An 18,855-nucleotide genomic window follows, 5' to 3' on the forward strand; every position below is an offset into this window, starting at 1 on the left:
CAATATTATTTTTCTATATAATAATATAAATATTAAATACGTTAATATTTTAATATTATTAAAATATCAAACAAATTTTTAAAATATGAATATAGAGAAATAGATATATAAAAACTAATTTAAAAAAAATTTAAATATTTGATATTAAATTGATTAAATAAAAATATTATATATAAACTCATTATTACATATAAAACGAAATCACTATTATACCACATAAAATATTTTATTTCCTTAGACACATATTTTATATAATTGTTAGAAATTTTGAGGGTCGAAGTTATTACTCACTTTTTTTTGTATTTGTTGCCATGTATAAATAAGAGTGACAATGAGTAAAATAGGATAGAGGTTGAACTTAATTTTAATTTTATATGCAGGTTGATTTTTTTTTTTTTATATAAATTTAACTTTATTTTATTTATAAATTGAAAACATTCCAACTCTAATTTTACCCATTTTTATTTCATAGATATCTAATTCTACATGCGAGTTACTAAAAAGATATAATATTATACAACATGATGAATATGGTGATAATTTTCACTAAAATAAAATTAACTTTTATATAAAAAGAAATGTGCTAAGTCATTAATTGATGACTTTGATTTTGTGGTTAAAGATATTTTACACCAAACAAAAAATTCGTAGTTTAACATCTACTTAGTCGAATAGAATTAATACTCAACTCGCACTATATTCGAACCGTATCCAATACGATTTTATTTATTATGGATCAGGTTAGATATTTTATTCATTGTAAATTAGATTGACAATCCTATCCAATCGAATAGGATCAAATTAAATATCCATAAATAAAATGCAGACTACCATTTTAAAATAAAACTTTTTTTTATTAGCAAAAAATGCTGACACAAATTAAAAATAATTTGACTTTCATTTCTCTTAGCTTTAAAGAATTTGGAGACAAAAATCAAAGAAAAGTTTTTAACGAATTTTTTACTCTCTAACTCTCTGTATATGTATATGTTTATTAAAGAAATAGAAAACTACTGTTGAAATGGTTTTTTTTTTTTTTTTTCTTAGACGAAAATTTAATTTTTTAAGTTGTAATTTGGGCATAGCATGGTTTCGTATCTTAGAAGAAAGGATGAAGAGAGGCAGAGGATAAAGAAAAAGATCATATCGAGATATCAGAAGCGATGAGGGTTAAAATAATAATTTTAATAGAAGAAGGAAAAAATTGACTATTAAAAATTTATATATATTTTCTCTTTGTATACATATATCCTTTAATAATTATCATTTCACATGTTAATAATAACATAAAGGTGGATTCTATGATATAGAAGAAGACAATTTTCTATACTTATATATTTATATTGTTAATAAAAAAAGTTATCAAGTGTTTAGAGAAAAAAAATTTAAAGATAATATCTATCATTATTTTAATAAATTATAATTTTTTTTAATTTTTTATTCTTTTAATGTACGTGAAGAAATTTAATAGTTAAATATAATAAATATTTATTTAATTAGTAATTATAAAAATAATATTAAACTTTTATTTAAATTTTTTTTGTTTTTATAATATTTTATTTATTTTGGATCAGACCATATTTATAAATAAATATTGAAAATACAGACCTAAATTTTATAAATTACAAGACTTATAGAAAAAAGTCATTAACTTTTTATATGTATTAAAGCATGTATTAAATATAGTGCAATAGAAAAAAAAAAGTCTCCTTCTAAAATGTTCACAAGAAATACATTAACAAAATTCTATAGTAATTAGATACATTTTTTGGAATAATAATTAAAAAATTTATTTTAAAATACTAATTAAATTAAATAATTATTTGAAATAACTGTAAAAATTTATTAAAAATATCAAAAGAGTAATAATTTGGTTAAAAAATTTGAGAAAGTAATATATATTTAGAAAAACAATATGGTTATGATTTAAAAGGTTAAAAAATGTTCATAAATAATAATTCTAGTAAATAATATAAAATTTGTGATATACGTAAATATAATTTTTAATTAATATATGTAATTTGAATATTAATTTAAATTTAAATTTATCTATTTTATAATATTAAGCAGTATTTTATATTATATTTTAATTTTTAAGTTGATAGATGAATAATTAATTATTTTTAATTTATTATGTGTTAATTTTTAATTGTGAGATGAATTTGATTATTTCACATGTCAAGTATTGAATCTTAATACGGACAACACCAAATCTCAAAGTATAAGATACTTTTTTTTCTCTTATTGCGTTAAAGAGTAGTGAACTCAATCGAGAGAAAACAACTTGCACCATCTATCTATTAGTAATATATTAAAAGAAAGCTAAAGGAAACTTTTATATTCATTTTTAGCCTCCTAAAAAGTTATGTTTAACTCTCTTTTAATATATTACTAATAGATAAATGATGCAAGGTTCACTACTAAAAAAAAAAAGGTGTGTTATGACTTTGAAATTTGGTATTATTGGTAGTAAAATCTGATCAGGTTTAACACTTGATATATAAAATAATTAAATTTATCTCACAATTAAAAATTAGTACATAATAAATTAAAAATAATTAATTATTCATCTATTAACTTAAAAATCAAAATATGATATGAAATACAGTTTAATATTATAAAGTAGATAAATTTAAATTTAAATTAGTATTCAAATTACACATATTAATTAAAAATTATATTTACGTATATTGCAAATTTTATATTATTTACTATAATTATTATTTATGAAAATATTTTAACCTTTTAAACCGTAATCATTATTATTTTTTTAAATATATATTACTTTCTCAATTTTTAACCAAATTATTACACTTTTGTATTTTTAATAAATTTTGACAGTTATTTTAAATAATTATCTAATTTAATTAGTATTTTAATATAAGTTTTGTTAATTATTATTCTAAAAAATGTGTCTAATTACCATGAAATTTTTTATGTATTTTTTGTGAACATCTTAAAAGTAGATTTTTTTTTCTGCTGTACCATATTTAATAAATGCTTTAATATATATAAATTTTTTTATAAAATTTAGGTCTATATTTTTAATTTTTATTTATAAATGTGGTCTTACCCAAAATAAATAAAATTCACAAAAAAAAAAAACAAATAAAAGCCTAACATGATTTTTATAATCACTAATTAAATAAATATTTACTACATTTAGTTACTAAATTCCTTCACGTGTCTCAAGGAGTAGTAAAAAAAATTAAAAAAAAATTCTACAACTTATCAAAACAATGACAGATATTGTCTTTTAAATATTCTCTTTCTAAACACTTGGTACACTATTAGAAAACTAGTTATTACAGACGGATATTTTCGGCGAATTTTATCCCACGAAAATATAGACGGAATTTTAGAGGGATTTTTTTGTCGGAAAATAAAAAAAATAAATTAGCATAAATTACAGACGGAAAACAAAATCCGTCGATAATTCTGTCGGTAAAATTAATTTTTTTCGTGGGAAATAGTTACAGACGGAAAATCCGTCTGTAATTCAATAGACAAAACGCTGCGCTTTATTAAATTATTACAGATGAAAAATCCGTCTGTAATTTAAAATTTTCCGTCGAAAATATTGAATTAACCCTAATTTTATCCCTACCCTCTCAATCCATTCACGGTTCACACTCCACACAAATCAAATGAGTCTCTCCGTCACCAAGTTGCTTCTTCTCTCCGTCGCACCAGCTTCTTCCGCCACTATCGCCGCCGCTCGCGTCACAGGATCTCTCTCTGTCATCCCTTGCGTCGCACGGGCTCCTTCCGCCGCTGCTCTCGTCGCGTCTGCAGCGATTCGTGAAACTCATCTCAACTCGGTGGAAACTCAGTGGTTATTGTTGAATGGTGAAGCTTGAAGCGAAGCTCGGAATGATAGTTGACTCTGTTGGTAACTTCTTCTCCGGCAAAGACCAGTTTCTCCACTAACCGAATCAAATAGAATCAAACACTTTATATATAGGGTTGCATAGATCTTCAATCTTTTGATCTATTCGCACTCCACTAACCAGGTAAGCCCTCCCTTGTTTCTCTCGCTAATTTTTCATTCCAAACGTGTTATTGTGCAGTGTCTTGTTCTGGTATCGAAATTCAGTTTGAAACAGTGCCAATTAGTGGTTAATTGCTATCAATTTTGTATAGTTGAACATATCTCGAGAAAAACCGTCTAATTTGTTAAATATGAGAAGTTAAAGAGGGCCAAATATAATTGGAATGTTTAGAAAAAGTAGTTCTTGTTTCTTTAAGACTCTTAGGGTTTTCTGAATTTAGCATTGTGAAATCGTGATCCTTTGATTCTGCCATTACTGTTATGCTGGGCGAGCTAGTTAATTCATATATAAATTCGATTCACAATATTTAAATATTTTGGTTAGCTTCTGGAAACGAAAGTCTATATAAGGAACCAGTTCCAGATTGCTATAGCATGTTTATATTCATTCTAGTTTAGCAGCAGTATAGTAGTAACGTGAACTTCTGCTAGTAAAACTGTAAACCATGAATGAAGAATGATCGGACTCTTCATATTGAATTTATTATATTTAGTTGCAATGAATTTGAATTATTATATTCTTTGGTTTATTTAGAAAGGTTTCCTAACAATTTAAAGAGCCCTAATCCTACTTTCTAGTTGTAATGATGCTTTCTTTCACACAGATTTGAAGAGCCCTAATCCCAACATGCTTTCTTTCATAAATTTGCTCTTATTATAATAATTGATTTTTACGCACATAGAACATTTTCAAATCTAATTTGGTATACGTATCATGATTAACTACATGAATGAATGCTAAATGTGATAGACTTTTATATATATATGGACATGTGATAAAATTAGAAAACAATTTTTTGGGTTATTATTGAACAGGAAAAAAAATTAAAAAGAAAAAATGTCAACTAATAATATTAATGATAGCAAAAAATGAAAAAATTAACACCTAACGTAAGCAATAGAAAAGAAAAAAAAAATATATTGAAAACCTGAAAAGGGAGATTTTTCAATCGTGGCAGTAGATAGAACGGTTATTGGTTCTTCCATTTGGCACCCTATAAATACCCCATTTCCTCCTCACATCAATTAACCACAACCATCACCTGAACTCTCATCTCAAACCTAACTTTTCTGTTGATAATAATCACAGGTACTATATATATCTATGTGTTTTCTTAATAAGCTTTGGGTTTTGAAATTAATATCACTAGTTAGGCTTTGTTGTTATTGTGAATTAATTAACTTTGATCATAACTTGTTGGATGCAGCTTACTAATTAAGATGATGGTGCCGGCAATGAAGAAGCAAGAAGAAGAAAATAATAGTAAGAAGTTTGTTGGAACATGCTGGAGTTCAATCTTGATGTCCAATATTAATAAGTCCATGGAAGAAGAAACATTGATGAATTCATTGAATTGCATTGTAAAACCTCCTCCTTATTATGTTGCAAAGACTAAAAAAGCCTCTCTCAATGATAAGAGTCTCTCCAGATATGCACTGAAAGCATTGGATCCGAAACCGGCTCTGATCATCTTCTCTTTTCTTCCGCTTTTTCTCAATTTCAGGTTCAAACTCAGACTCTGCCAGAACAGCATTTACTTTATAGCTGCTTATCATGGTTTGTTCATCAACATCTTGCCTTATCATGGTCTAATCTCTCTGGAGGCTGAGTTTTTTAATTGTCAGGTTGAGATGGCATATGCTTATTTAATCTTTTTGCAATCTTCTGTTATGTTTACAGGTGATTCTTGCATGGTTGAACTGTTTGCCAATAAAAGGTGATTTGATTGAGGCCAAAGTTGTTCATGATCAACTTTGTTCCATGGTTGAAAGGTAAGGAACTCAAATTTTCCTTTTTAGTTTCCTAATGTAGTCCCGCATTTACTCTTTTTGTTCTAATTCTTATTTTTGTTTACCTGTAGGTCTGACAGTGAGCTTTTGGGTCCAAACAATCAGTACCTTCCTAAAATAGTTTCAGTTTTTGCTGAGGTTAATTTTTATCAAGCATTTTCTGCTTTGATGTGCCACTGCATATTTGATTTAAATATTGATTTAATTTGATTTTCTATTTAATGTTGCCCATTTTATGCTATGTAGGTTTTGTGTGCTGGAAAGGACCTCGCAACGGAACAAACTGCTAGCCGCATGATTAATCTGCTCAGACAGCTTCAGCAAACTTTACCACCTGCAACTCTTGCTTCTAGCTAGTTTATGTTGCCCATTTTTTTGGTCATCTCTGCAGCCGCAACAACAGCTTGCATTGCAATCCATCCTTTCTTCATAGTTTCCATGGTTTTGCTTCCTTGAAGTCTATCCTTTCTTGATAGCGTCACATCTGAGTTCGCTATTAGTGTCTTGCACTGCTTGGGGACATGCTTTTTCCGGTTTGGTGGTCTCTCAATTTGTTACCCATTCTTTGCCATAAGATGGTTTCCATCATTCATTCTTGCATGGTGTTTTTATAGCAACATGGCTTCAGTTTTGAGAATACAGATTCAATCGTGATTGGAAAGGAAACTTTCTGTAGAATTGTATATTACGAGTGTTAATAGTGTCGTTTAGCCCAAAATAAGGGTAGGCAATTGTGGCGTGGGAGCTTCTATTTCTATTCCTCTTTTTGGTTTTTCTTACCATTTTGCGTAAGAATAGAGTTGTCTCGGAGAGACAGTGAGATATTGGATAATGGTGTTGAGACAGTGAGATATTGGATAATGGTAGGCATATTCCTTATTTTTTGGGGTATCTTTTTATTGAGACAGTGAGATATTGGATAATGGTGTTGAAAAATAACATCCAATTTTATAGGTATCTTGTAATGAATATTATGTTTATCTATGAATATTATGTTTATCTATGTGATTTTTTTATTTCTTTTTTTCAATTTACAGTGTGTTTGATAGAGTAAATTTAGAAAACAAATCTAAAGTATTTATTTTGCAATGGAAAAATTTAAAAAAATTCTATTTTATCTTACTGACAGATTTACAGACGGATTTTCTGTCTGTATTCAGAGTGTGGGATGATTTTCCAAGGTTCAAATTACAGACGAAAAATCTGTTGCCAATTACCGACGAAAAATCCGTCAAAAAATCTGTCTGTAATTACAGACGAAAAATCTGTCGAAAAATCCGTCTGTAATTACAGATAAAAATCCGTTGAAAAATTCGTCTGTAATTATAGACGAAAAATCTGTCTGTAATTACTGACGAAAAATCCTTCTGTAATTACAGACAGAAAATCCGTCAAAAAATCTATCTGTAATTATCGACGAAAAATCCGTTGGAAAGTTCGTCGTCTTCGGAAAATGGATGGAGAATTTACAGAGAGAACATCCGTCGATAAATGGTAAAAATCCGTCAGTAATTTTTTGACGGAAAAAATCTGTCGGTAAATAATTTCCGACGAAACTTTTATAGAGAGACAAAATCTGTCGGTAATTTCGTCGATAACCAAAAATCCGTCTGTAATAAAGACTAGATCTGTGTGTAAATCTCTCTGTATTAATCCATTTTTTAGTTATGGTAGCTTTTTCTATTGACAACAAATATATATAGGTGTAAAAAATTCTCTCTTTCTACACCGTAAAATTCACCTAACATAAATAAATAAAAAAAAAAGTAGATTAATAAGTATTTATCCACTAGTATAAAATAAAATAAAATAAATATGTAAATAATTCTTCTTCCAATCAAAATACTGCTAATTTTTTTTTATCGTTTCCAATACATTAAATGAATATAATGTGCTAAATGAAAAATAATAAAATATTCACCATGATTACCGAATCCGCATTTAAGAATTCATGGGGTAAAGTTAGTGCTAAATAATTAAATATTGTTTAATTATTTAATCAATTTTGATACGTATTTCAAATGTTTTTGATACGAAGAGTTTAAATGTTATTTAAAAGATAGTTTATATTTTTAGAATATTTTAATTTAATTTGATGTATTTTAATTTTAATTATTTAATTACTAAATTAGAACTTATGTTTGTAGGCTAAGAATTTTTTATATTTTAACCTAATAAAAGGTTATAAATACCTCACAAACTAGAATAATCGCAATATAGAATGATTTAGTGTGTGTTTGGATTACAGTTTGCAAATGAGAGTTTGTATAAAATTGATTTTGCAAACTTAATTTTGATGAAAAGTAAGTTTGTGTTAAAGTGATTTATGTTTGGCAATCTTTATATCAAAATGGATTATAGTAATATAAATGTTGTTTGGATTATACTACTCAAAATTACTTTTAGATAAAAAATTACTAAAATAGACACAAACTTAAATATTTTTTGTATATTATCTTATCATTTTAATTTAGATATTTGAATAGATCTTATTAATTAATTCTATAATAAAATTAATATTTATACACTAAAATAAAAATAATATATAAAAATTGGCAAAATATATTTTTAATTAAAACTAACAAAATATAAAGTTTAGAGAGTACTAAGAATAATAAAAAAAATTAAATATTGATCTTGGCAGTAATTAAAATAAATTAAAAAAAAATTATAATATTTTTTATATAGTATATTTTTAGTACTCTTAATACTCTTTTTTAATATGCTATAATTTATTATTATTATTATTTATAATTAATTTTTTGTTTAATTTATTTTACCTAATAGAATCAATAAATCGTATTATAAAAAGATAATAAAAATAATACAAAAAATTGCAATTATAAAAATGTATAATATCGAATAAATAATTAATAAAAAAATAATAAATAATAGAAAAAAAAGTTCATGTAAACAAAAATAATAAAAATTTCATAAATAATATAATAACATGCATAAAGGATAAAGTTGGTAAAAGATAAATAAAGATGGAGTATTAATGGCTAAAAGCCCGTTGGTGCAGAAGCTCAAAATTGTAGCTTATTGTAAACGTGATTTTGAGAGTAGAATCACTTCTGCGTTCATGGATCAAAAGTTTGCCAAACAAAAAATTGAAGCTTTCAAGAAGGCTAAACGTGCTTCTTCTCTCGTAACGTGTTTGCCAAACACACCCTTAGAGGTTTGAAAACTCCATTTTAGTTTCGTGATAAAACCATTGTGTGGACATGAGATTGAGAAGTCCCTCTCTTGTTGCATCGGGATTCGGGAAATTGGATAAAAAGTTGAGGAATCTCTTCGATTCAATTCCAAAACTATGACGTTGATAAGTTAGGTTGAGAAGTCCCTTTTTTATTACGTCAATAAATTAGGTAAAAAGTAGAATGATTCCCTCTGTACTCAATTTCAATCTATTCTTTTTGTTTCTATTTTAATTTTAATATATCTTTTTATTCATTTTAAATCCTTATCTTCTTGTTTATTTTTTATTTCTTTATCAAATTTTAATTGCTTTACATAAACTTTTAAGCATTATATAATGAACGCAGAGAGTCCAAATAATCCTGCAAAGCAAATCAAAGATTTTCAGCATACAGAAGAAAAAAAAGAAAGAAAGAAACATTGAATCATGTCTACTAGTGGAGCTTTAACCCTTAATTATTATCTCCCCAAGCCAAATGCAAATTCTAGTTTGCATGATCATCGACGCACTTCAGCATATCACCCTAGCATTTGGAAGGACTATTTCCTTCAATATGCTTCAGAATTCAAGGTATATAAATACTCGCAATTGTAAATTACTTTAGTATTAATCATCTTCATAATTAGCAGTTGAACTCATAATAGTATTACTCTTTTATATATCTCATTAAACTACACTATGAGACTGGAGAGTAAATCTTTTTCAATATTTTTTTAAATTGTTTGGTCAAATATAATTTTTTATTATTAAATATCTTCAGTTATATACTTAAAAAATATAAGATAAGAGATCATATTTTATTAAATAATTAAAAAAAATTGAAATGATATATTTCCATGTCACTTTATTCAACTCACAACTCCAACATCTTCCAAATATCCTATAAAATAAATTGCTAACTTTCCTAAAACAGAAATCACATAATTACTATAGGTTTTCGTTAAAGATATAATGATATATACTCTTAAAAACTATTAACTTTAACTCTCAAAGAAGCTAAAAAATAGTTAATGCATGTAGATGCTACATCATTCTTTTCGGGTTTTTTTTTTTTTTTTTAATATCTCTCATCACTTCTTTTTAACAATATCTATCATTCTCATTTCTATAGAAAATTCAAAGTTAAATTATCAATTATACTTTAAGAATTTAACTAATATATATTCTAACTCTTAGAGCACATGTTAAATTTATTAATAAAAAAATATATTATAAAAAATTGTGCAAATTTTAATTTTTAATATAATTATTATACATTTATTAAAATAAAATATTTAAATTTTTTATTAATAATAATACTAATTTTTACTTTTAAAATATATATTAATTAAACCTATTTTTAATCTATTAAAATGTTTAACTACTATTTTTACCAAAAAATTGTTTAACTACTCTTCTCCCTCTTCATTAACAATTTTTTTTGGGAATATTACTTTTAGATTATATTAATTTTAAATTTGTTAATAATTATGCATTTAACTAAAGTGACAAATAAAAAATAAATAAATGAAATAAGATTCTAAGTTTTATATTACCTTAATTAGCAAAATTCATTAATTTGAGTTCATTTCGTGGACTTATATTCACTTATCATTTTAATTTCGAGATGGATCTGAGTCAGAATTTTGATGATAAAAAATATTGGATAAATAAATTATTTTTTAACTAAGTTTAATCAATTTTTTTGGTAAAATAACCATTTTTTTCTTCTTCTTATACATCTCCTCCTTCTTTAACTGATTTTTATTGTGCTAATAAATTATACTATAAAAAAATAATTTTCAGCGATATTTATTTTATTTTTAGTGACAATAAAAATAACAACTAATATATTTATTAATAATTAGACATTAAACATCATATGCTTTGTTGCTAAAAAATTTTAGCAGTAATTATATAATTATCAGTAAAAACTTTTTTAATCACTACAAAAAATATATAATTATCGCAAAAACATAAGTTTACTAAGATATATAATAGTCATTATGCTATTGTTAATAAAAATTTATCACTAAAACTGAATTTTATCGAAGTGCTATTAATTAGACGACCAACTTAAACTTAGTACCAAAATAACTTGGTCATATAGCACTATACCGATCTATGGTTGATAGCTCCTTAATTCATTGTTAAAATACGTATTATCTTAGTTGTTTGATGTAAGTGAGTACTTTGTTCTTCCACTAATAACATCACACATGCAGGAACTTGATTATAAAACTGAGCCACAAATTGATGAACTGAAGAAAGAAGTGTCCAAAATGCTTACCTCAACATCTGAGAAGCCCTTAGCAAAACTTGATTTGATTGATTCAATATGTCGTTTGGGTATCCATTATCATTTTGAATGTGAGATTGATGAAGTGATGCAACAGATTCACAAGAGTTATGTCAAAAATGGAGAGATAACTATTGAAGACAATCTTCGCTCCATTGCTTTACTCTTTAGGTTACTGCGGCAGCATGGATTTCGGGTTTCATCTAGTATACACTTCAACTTGCTTATTTATATTTCTCTTTATTAATATTCCATTTTACACTAAAATTATTATTAGAGGGAAACAGTCTTTCATTACTTGGTCACAATATATATTTCAAAAGATTTCCTTTATTTAGAATATGTAGTTTTTATTTAACTGTTAAATATATAATTTTTTGTATACTTTCTCTTATCAGTTTAAACTTTTTAAAAAAATAATATCATAATATAGTATTAGAACTTTTATGATCGAAAAATTTAAAAAACAAAAAAAAAATTAGTATAAGACAAAAAAAATTATCCAAAAAATCAAACAAACTCAAAATAAATTTTCACTTGAAAAGAAATTAGTAAATGCTAGAAATATAGCTATTTTTGTCTTCTATCAACTTAAACTTTTAAAAAATATAATATCATGGTATTAACTTTTTTTTTTTTAAATAGTTCATGGTAATGATTTTAATGTTCACTATTTTGGACTTGTTATGCAGATGTGTTCAACAAATTTAAGGATATAGATGGAAATTTTAATGAAAGCCTTACGAAAGATGTTGAAGGAATGCTAAGTTTATATGAAGCTTCATACCTAAGAATTCATAGAGAGAAGATATTAGAAGAAGCTCTTAAATTCACTTCCACTAAGCTTGAGTCCATTACTACTCATCATGAGTTGAGCCCTTTTCTTGCAGCGCAAGTTAAGCATAGTTTAAGGCAGCCTCTCCACCATGGCTTACCAAGGTGGGAGGCACGACATTATATTTCAATCTACCAACAACATCCCAATCAAAATGAAGTTTTACTCACTCTTGCTAAATTGGATTTCAATTATCTACAAAAGTTGCATAAAAAAGAAGTTGGCAACCTCACCAAGTAAGTTCTTTAACCACATATTCTTTCTAATTAACCAAAAAGGAATGTTATAGAACTAATTTTTTTTAGTTAATATTAATTAATATTTTTTAAATTATTTTATTTATCTTAAATTCTAAATCCTAAATCATAAATTTTTAATTTTAAAATTTAAATTATAAACGCTAAACTCTACATCTTTTAAGAAATGAGAACTTTTATATTTTTTTTAAAAAAATAGTTATTATTAGTTAACTAAAAGTTGGTTTTTTTTTTTTTTTTTTTTTTTTTTTTACGAAATTATGGAATATTTCCATGATTATTTAAATAATTGCTCTTTTTATTTTGGTTTTAAGTACCTTGCGTTCCTATAATTTTACTCAAAATTAAAATTATTATAATTTAAAAGTTTATAGTTATATTTTAAATCCATTTCCTGTACTTTCATCCATCCATTACAAAAATAAGAAAGAAAAAGAATAGTAGTGTATGTTGTTTTATTTTTTATCTCATAAAAAAAAAATCCTAAATATGCCCCTTTTTTGATATCTTACTATTAATCTCACTATGCCAATGTATATTATTTTAACATTAAATTAAAAAAATTTCCCTATAAGAATAATAGAAAACCAAAAAAAATACTGAATCAAACTTATAAAACCATATTTAATAATATATATTGATATATATTGTGACATTAACAGTAAAATATTAAAAAAATATTAAAGGAAACTTTAATAAAATCACAATTTAGTAACTAAAAAAAATATTAAAGAATATCTTAGTAAAAAAATATTTTAATTTTTGAAAAATATTTTGATAAAAATATAATTTAATCACTAAAAAAATAATTTGTTCAAGAATATTTTAATAAATAAAATTTAATCACAAAAATACATTTTTTGTTGAAATATATTTTTGTAAAAAATATTTTTTTTCTTAAAAGATAGGTAAACTTAATGTTAGTTAATACAAATTTTAAAATGGATTAAAGAAAAATTTTTAAATATTATAAAAAAAATATTTTTTACAAATGAAAAATAAAAAAATATTATTTTAACATATCTCAAAAAAAAAGTAAAATTTTCTCTAAAATTATATATAAACAATTTCCCCAATATATTAGGTACATTTTGTATAGGTGGGGCAAGGAATATTTATTCATGAAATGTTCTGTTGATGTTTTTGCAATGATCGATAAAATTAGGGGCTTGAGTGAAGTCTTCCAATATAAATAAATAAATATATATGAAAAGGCTTAATGGAGTTGATGATGTGTTGTCCCCAAAAAGAATCCGATAAGATTCTAATTTTAAATATATTATGAAAAGGATGAAACGCGAGGGTGTGTACTACTATACTGGCAAAAATGGAAAAAGCACCTTTAATTAAAAAGGACGTTTAATTGTTAAGGATATATTTATTTTTTTATAAAAAAATTTGGTTTTTTTAATAATTTTGATATTAATTTTTTTTCATAATTAAATCTTTTTAATGATCCTTTAGAATAATTTTCCTAAAAAAAATTTAGTTAATGAATCAGTTTACACATACAGTCAATTATATATTGTAATATAACAAAATTAATTTATTTTTATATACATTATTTAAAAATTATTTAAATATATATCTGATAAATTTGATTGAATAATTTGTGTATGTAAAATTTTTTTATATTATCAGTATTTAAAATTAAAGTTATTATAAAATTTGATTATAAACTTTTATACAATGACATAATTAAAAATTAAATGAGATTATATATACTTTATAGAATAATTAATCTTTTTAGTTTTTATTAGAGATAATTTTTAATTTGTTCTTTGAAATTTTTATCGATCATTAAAATAGTTCTTGACTTTTTTAAAAATATTCAAATTGATCTTTAAATTTATAAATTGTAAATTTCGTTCGTTCCTAATAATTTAACTATCATTAATATAGTATTGATATGAAGTATTACAGTACTAATATATTATTTTTAACAGTAAAATAATGCGACTAAGATTTTATTATGATTAGATAGGTGTCTCAAATTAATTAATTGGATATATTTTAGTTTTTGTGTACACTAATATAAAATCAATTAACTAAAATAGTCTAACTAATTAATTTAGGACACTTATTTGATTATACTGAAATTGTAGTAATATCGTCTAACTATTGAGGATATTATATTGGTATTTAAATGTTCTATATTAATATTGTATTTACGACAATTGAATTAGAGATGAATGAGATTTAAAATTTGTAAATTTAGGAATCACTGTTTTGATGCAAATTGAAAATTCAAAGACAAAATCGGATATTTTCTCGTTTTTATTATTATCATTAGTTCATTACTAATTATGTGATCTTGTTTTTGAACTTTTAGGTGGTGGGAGGAGTTAGATGTGAGTAGAAAACTACCATATGCACGGGATAGGATTGTGGAATGTTGCAGTTGGATTTTGTCTGTATATTTTGAGCCCAAATATTATCAAGCAAGAATATTACTAACACAAACAATCGCCTTGTTATCAATCATTGATGACACATATGATAATTATGGAACCATTGCTGAATTGGAGCTTTTTACTAAGGCAATTGACAGGTTGGTTGATATATATTGCTTTCTTTAATTTCCTTTCTTGAAATATCAAATTTTGAGTTATGTAACGTTTTTCAATGATTTTTAGGTGGGATGCTTGCTACTTGGATGATCTACCCGAATATATGAAAATAATTTACAGGGCTCTCTTAGGAGCTTTTGAAAAAGCCAAACAAGAAGTGGTGAAGGAAGGAAGAGGATATAGCATTGACTACGGCATAAATGAAGTAACTCTTATTTTGTCTATATTTTAAATAAATTTGAAAATAGTATATATATATAATTATTAATACAAAAATTATTTAAAATACTTTACATAGTTAAAAATTAGTATTTTTAATCGTAGCAATATTATGAGAATATAAATCTTTTAAAATTATGTTAGTTTGTTTTGACATTATAGATTATAACAAAAAATATTTATATAATCAAATTACTTTTATAAAATGTTATAAGAGACAAAAGTTTCTCTCGTTTAAAAAGATCAGAGTCTCCATAAATAAAAAAAAATAAATAATAATATTTTTAGTTATTATTTTCATATTAAAAAATTTAATTTTTTACTAATAATTAATTTTAGCATTCATTATCTAAAGTTTAAAAAAATACCTGCGTATATACTTTTATAATATTTTTAAATAGAAGAGAGATGGGTTGGATTTTAATAACAACCATGTTAGGTGTATATCAAAATAAGTTATTAGTGTAGAATATACAATAAAAATGAGTTAAACTATATAATATATAATAGCTAATTTTAGTGTTTTAATGTGTAAATCATATTTTTGTTTTAATAAATATAACCTTGTTGACATATGCATTTTATTGATGGCAGTTTAAGAAAACAGTGAAAGCTTACTTGACTGAAGCCAAATGGTTCAACAGTAACTATGTTGCAAAAACAGAGGAGTATCTCCAGACTTGTACTCGATCAACCACATACCCATTACTCACAACAACTTGTTTTATTGGCATGGGAGACATGGCTAGCGAGGACGTCTTCAAATGGGTCACTAATGAACCCAAAATTGTTACAGCTTCTGCAATTGTTTGCAGGCTCATGGATGATATCGTCTCCAATGAGGTACACAACACATGCATCATATAAATTTTTCAATGATCGAGTCCCCTTTTCAAAACTAATTCTAAATAGAATATTTTATTCTTAAAATAAACTCACAAAATTAGAGAAATAAACTCAAAACGTGAAACATAAATTGTAAAATTGTATTATACAAATGGTTAGAATTAATTAACTCATTTAAAATCTAATATTAAAAATTTTAGGAGTTAAAAGTTAAAGCAAAATTTTAACTAGCATATCTAAAATATCTAAATAAAAAAAGAAATAATATTTGTACTATTTTTTGTGTATCTTTCTTTTTTACATTTTTTATGGTATAAAAGACAATTTTATTTTTTATTTTCTCTCATTTCTTATCCAAAGGGAGTGTCACAAAGGTAGTAAATATAACATTAGTCAAATAAACAACTCTACTATAACCAAAAAAAAAATTTATTGCTTTTTATTATTTTTTTCACTTAGCCTAAATAGAAAAAATATAACCATACTACATAGTATATATATATATATATATATATATATATATATATATATATATATATATATATATATATATATATATATATATATAAAAAATCAGTAGTTCGTATAGAATATCTCGTGATTGATTTAGTGGTTAGGGTATAAATAACTTTCTTTAAAAAAAATATAATATCTTTAAAAAAGTCAATTTATAGAAAAAATTTAAAGATAAATGGTACTTTTAATATTGTGTTTAATTTACTAAAAAAATTAAACAAATAATATTTAATAAATTTTAAATATTTTATTTTTTATTTTTAAAAATAAATTAGACAACTTAGACATCACAATAAAAATACAAATACAGTAGAATTCACCAAGTTTAAAAATGGGTCAGCCATGAAAAAAATAAATAAATAAATAAATAAAAGATAGAGAAATAGTTTGAGTATGACAGAGTAGCGTGTTTGTCATGCCGACCTATTTTGAGTATGAAATAGTAGATTAATAGTCATTTCACTAACGTTTTTCTTATTCTTTTGTCACGTATAAAAAATAAAAATGATGAAAAACTACAGAGAACAAACTTGTAATTAATTAATATTGGCTAAACTTTTTTTATTGCAACATTACTTTTTAGCTATTACATTTTAAAAAGTTTATTTAGAGCTTGGATTTAAACTTTAAAATTTAAGGTTTATAATTTATAATTTTAGATTTAGAGTTTAGAATAAAAAATAATTTAAAAAAAATTAATTAATATTGACTAAAAAATAATTAGTTTCCTAATTGAATTAAAAAATTATTTTTAAGAATAAGTATAACTAACTGACCCATTTTTAGAGTTTAAAATTTAAATTTTAATATTTATTATTTAAGATTTAAGATAAAAAATATATTTAAAATAGTTAGCTAATGTTAATTAAAAAGATTGATTTTTAAGCTGAATTGTTGTTTGAAATAAATGATATGTTGTTGAGCAGTTTGAACAGAAAAGAGGACATGTTGCCTCATTTCTAGAGTGCTATATGAAGGAATATGACGTGTCAAGAGAAGAAGCCATTAAAGAAGCAGAGAAGAGAGTTAGTGATGCTTGGAAGGATATACATGAAGAATGTCTTATGCCAACCAAAGTTCCAATGATATTTCTGATCCGTTCTCTCAACATGACACGATTTATAAGCGTCATGTACAAAAATCAAGATAATTACACTCATGCCGAAGGAATAATGAAGAAATACATTGAGGATTTGCTTATAGATCCTGTTCCAATATAAGAATAATTATCCTTGTTTTTTCTTGCATTGTATGTGGTTTGTTGTCTTTAAATAAAGAGAGCATGATATGGGACATGTTCATGTTGTTTGCTTAGTCATTCTGACAAGTTGGGTAACTAGCTAGTTTGATGTAACATATGTTCTTAATTAAATAAATACATTGTGTTTGAATCAATTCTGAAAGTAATTAACTTAGAAATAATAATTGCTAACTTAGACTTGTGATACTGAAAGGTTCGTGAAGCAGAGTGATTGAGAGAAACGAATTCCGATAGAATATAAGAATTTGGTATACTCTTATCTCCATCATCCTTCCTCAGAGTTAAGGACATTATATTCTAGGCGTGACTTTGAGTTTGTACTTAAACTTATTATAATCTACCACTTGATCAATTCTCAAGATATGAATAACATACATATTATATGCATGTTTGGGCGTCATTATTTTATTAAAAAAAAAAGATTTTTTTTAATGAAAAAAGATTTTTTTTATTTTTTAACGTGTTTGGCAAATTTCTAGTAGTAAAAGTAAAAGTACTAGTAAAATAAAAAAAAGATCTTTTTTGAAAAGCTGTAATTTACATCTTTTTTTAAAAGATCTTTTTTCTTAAAAAAAAAAGATGTTTTTCATGTAATAAATAAATAAAAAGTACTTTTATATTGTTATACCCAAACATAATTGATTGATAAAAAGACTTTTTTATATGAGATATCCAAACATAAAATTACTTTTACTTCTCTATAAGATCTTTTAAAAAAAAATAACTCAAAAAAAGATCTTTTCTTAAAAGCTCACCCAAATAAGCCCTATATTGAGGAACTTGTTTTTGGACAAAGTGTAAGTCCAAGTTAAAATGTTTAGTTCAACTACGAAGAATCAGGTTGGCAAAGAGCTGAACTGTATTTAATTTGTCACACTAGATAGTTACTGTACTAGAGTGCTGAAAATGAAGTTCAAATATAAGATAAAATAATATCAGTGGTGACAGCAACTAAATTTCATTACATGCGTTATTTTCTATCAAGTTCTTTAACATATGTTAAAATATGGTTTTTAGAGAAATGTTATATTT

At 24.6% G+C, this 18,855-nt stretch overlaps 1 protein-coding gene and 1 long non-coding RNA gene across 2 annotated transcripts; both read left to right on the top strand.

Annotated features, from left to right (window-relative positions):
* Window positions 1-5,649: 5,649 nt before the first annotated feature.
* On the top strand, window positions 5,650-6,664 carry LOC112735817 (uncharacterized). Its single transcript, XR_003168552.2, has 3 exons — window positions 5,650-5,824; window positions 5,914-5,980; window positions 6,089-6,664. It is a non-coding gene; the product is annotated as an uncharacterized lncRNA (long non-coding RNA).
* A 2,740-nt stretch (window positions 6,665-9,404) lies between these two features.
* Window positions 9,405-17,957, top strand: LOC112737713 ((-)-germacrene D synthase). Its single transcript, XM_025787756.3, has 7 exons — window positions 9,405-9,611; window positions 11,246-11,525; window positions 12,012-12,390; window positions 14,744-14,962; window positions 15,048-15,186; window positions 15,795-16,043; window positions 17,489-17,957. The coding sequence occupies exons 1-7, from the start codon at window positions 9,468-9,470 to the stop codon at window positions 17,780-17,782; spliced, it is 1,704 nt and encodes a 567-aa protein (XP_025643541.1). The 5' UTR covers window positions 9,405-9,467; the 3' UTR covers window positions 17,783-17,957.
* Window positions 17,958-18,855: the final 898 nt, after the last annotated feature.

The sequence above is a fragment of the Arachis hypogaea genome, chromosome 13 (assembly GCF_003086295.3).
Source record: "Arachis hypogaea cultivar Tifrunner chromosome 13, arahy.Tifrunner.gnm2.J5K5, whole genome shotgun sequence".
Taxonomy (NCBI): domain Eukaryota; kingdom Viridiplantae; phylum Streptophyta; class Magnoliopsida; order Fabales; family Fabaceae; genus Arachis; species Arachis hypogaea.

Excerpts from the sequence above, each read along its gene's own strand:
- LOC112737713 (XM_025787756.3), top strand. The coding sequence starts at position 9,468 with ATGTCTACTAGTGGAGCTTTAACCCTTAATTATTATCTCCCCAAGCCA. Across the intron at positions 14,963-15,047 it reads TTTACTAAGGCAATTGACAG|GTGGGATGCTTGCTACTTGG; the intron begins GTTGGTTGATAT and ends AATGATTTTTAG. Across the intron at positions 16,044-17,488 it reads ATGATATCGTCTCCAATGAG|TTTGAACAGAAAAGAGGACA; the intron begins GTACACAACACA and ends GTTGTTGAGCAG.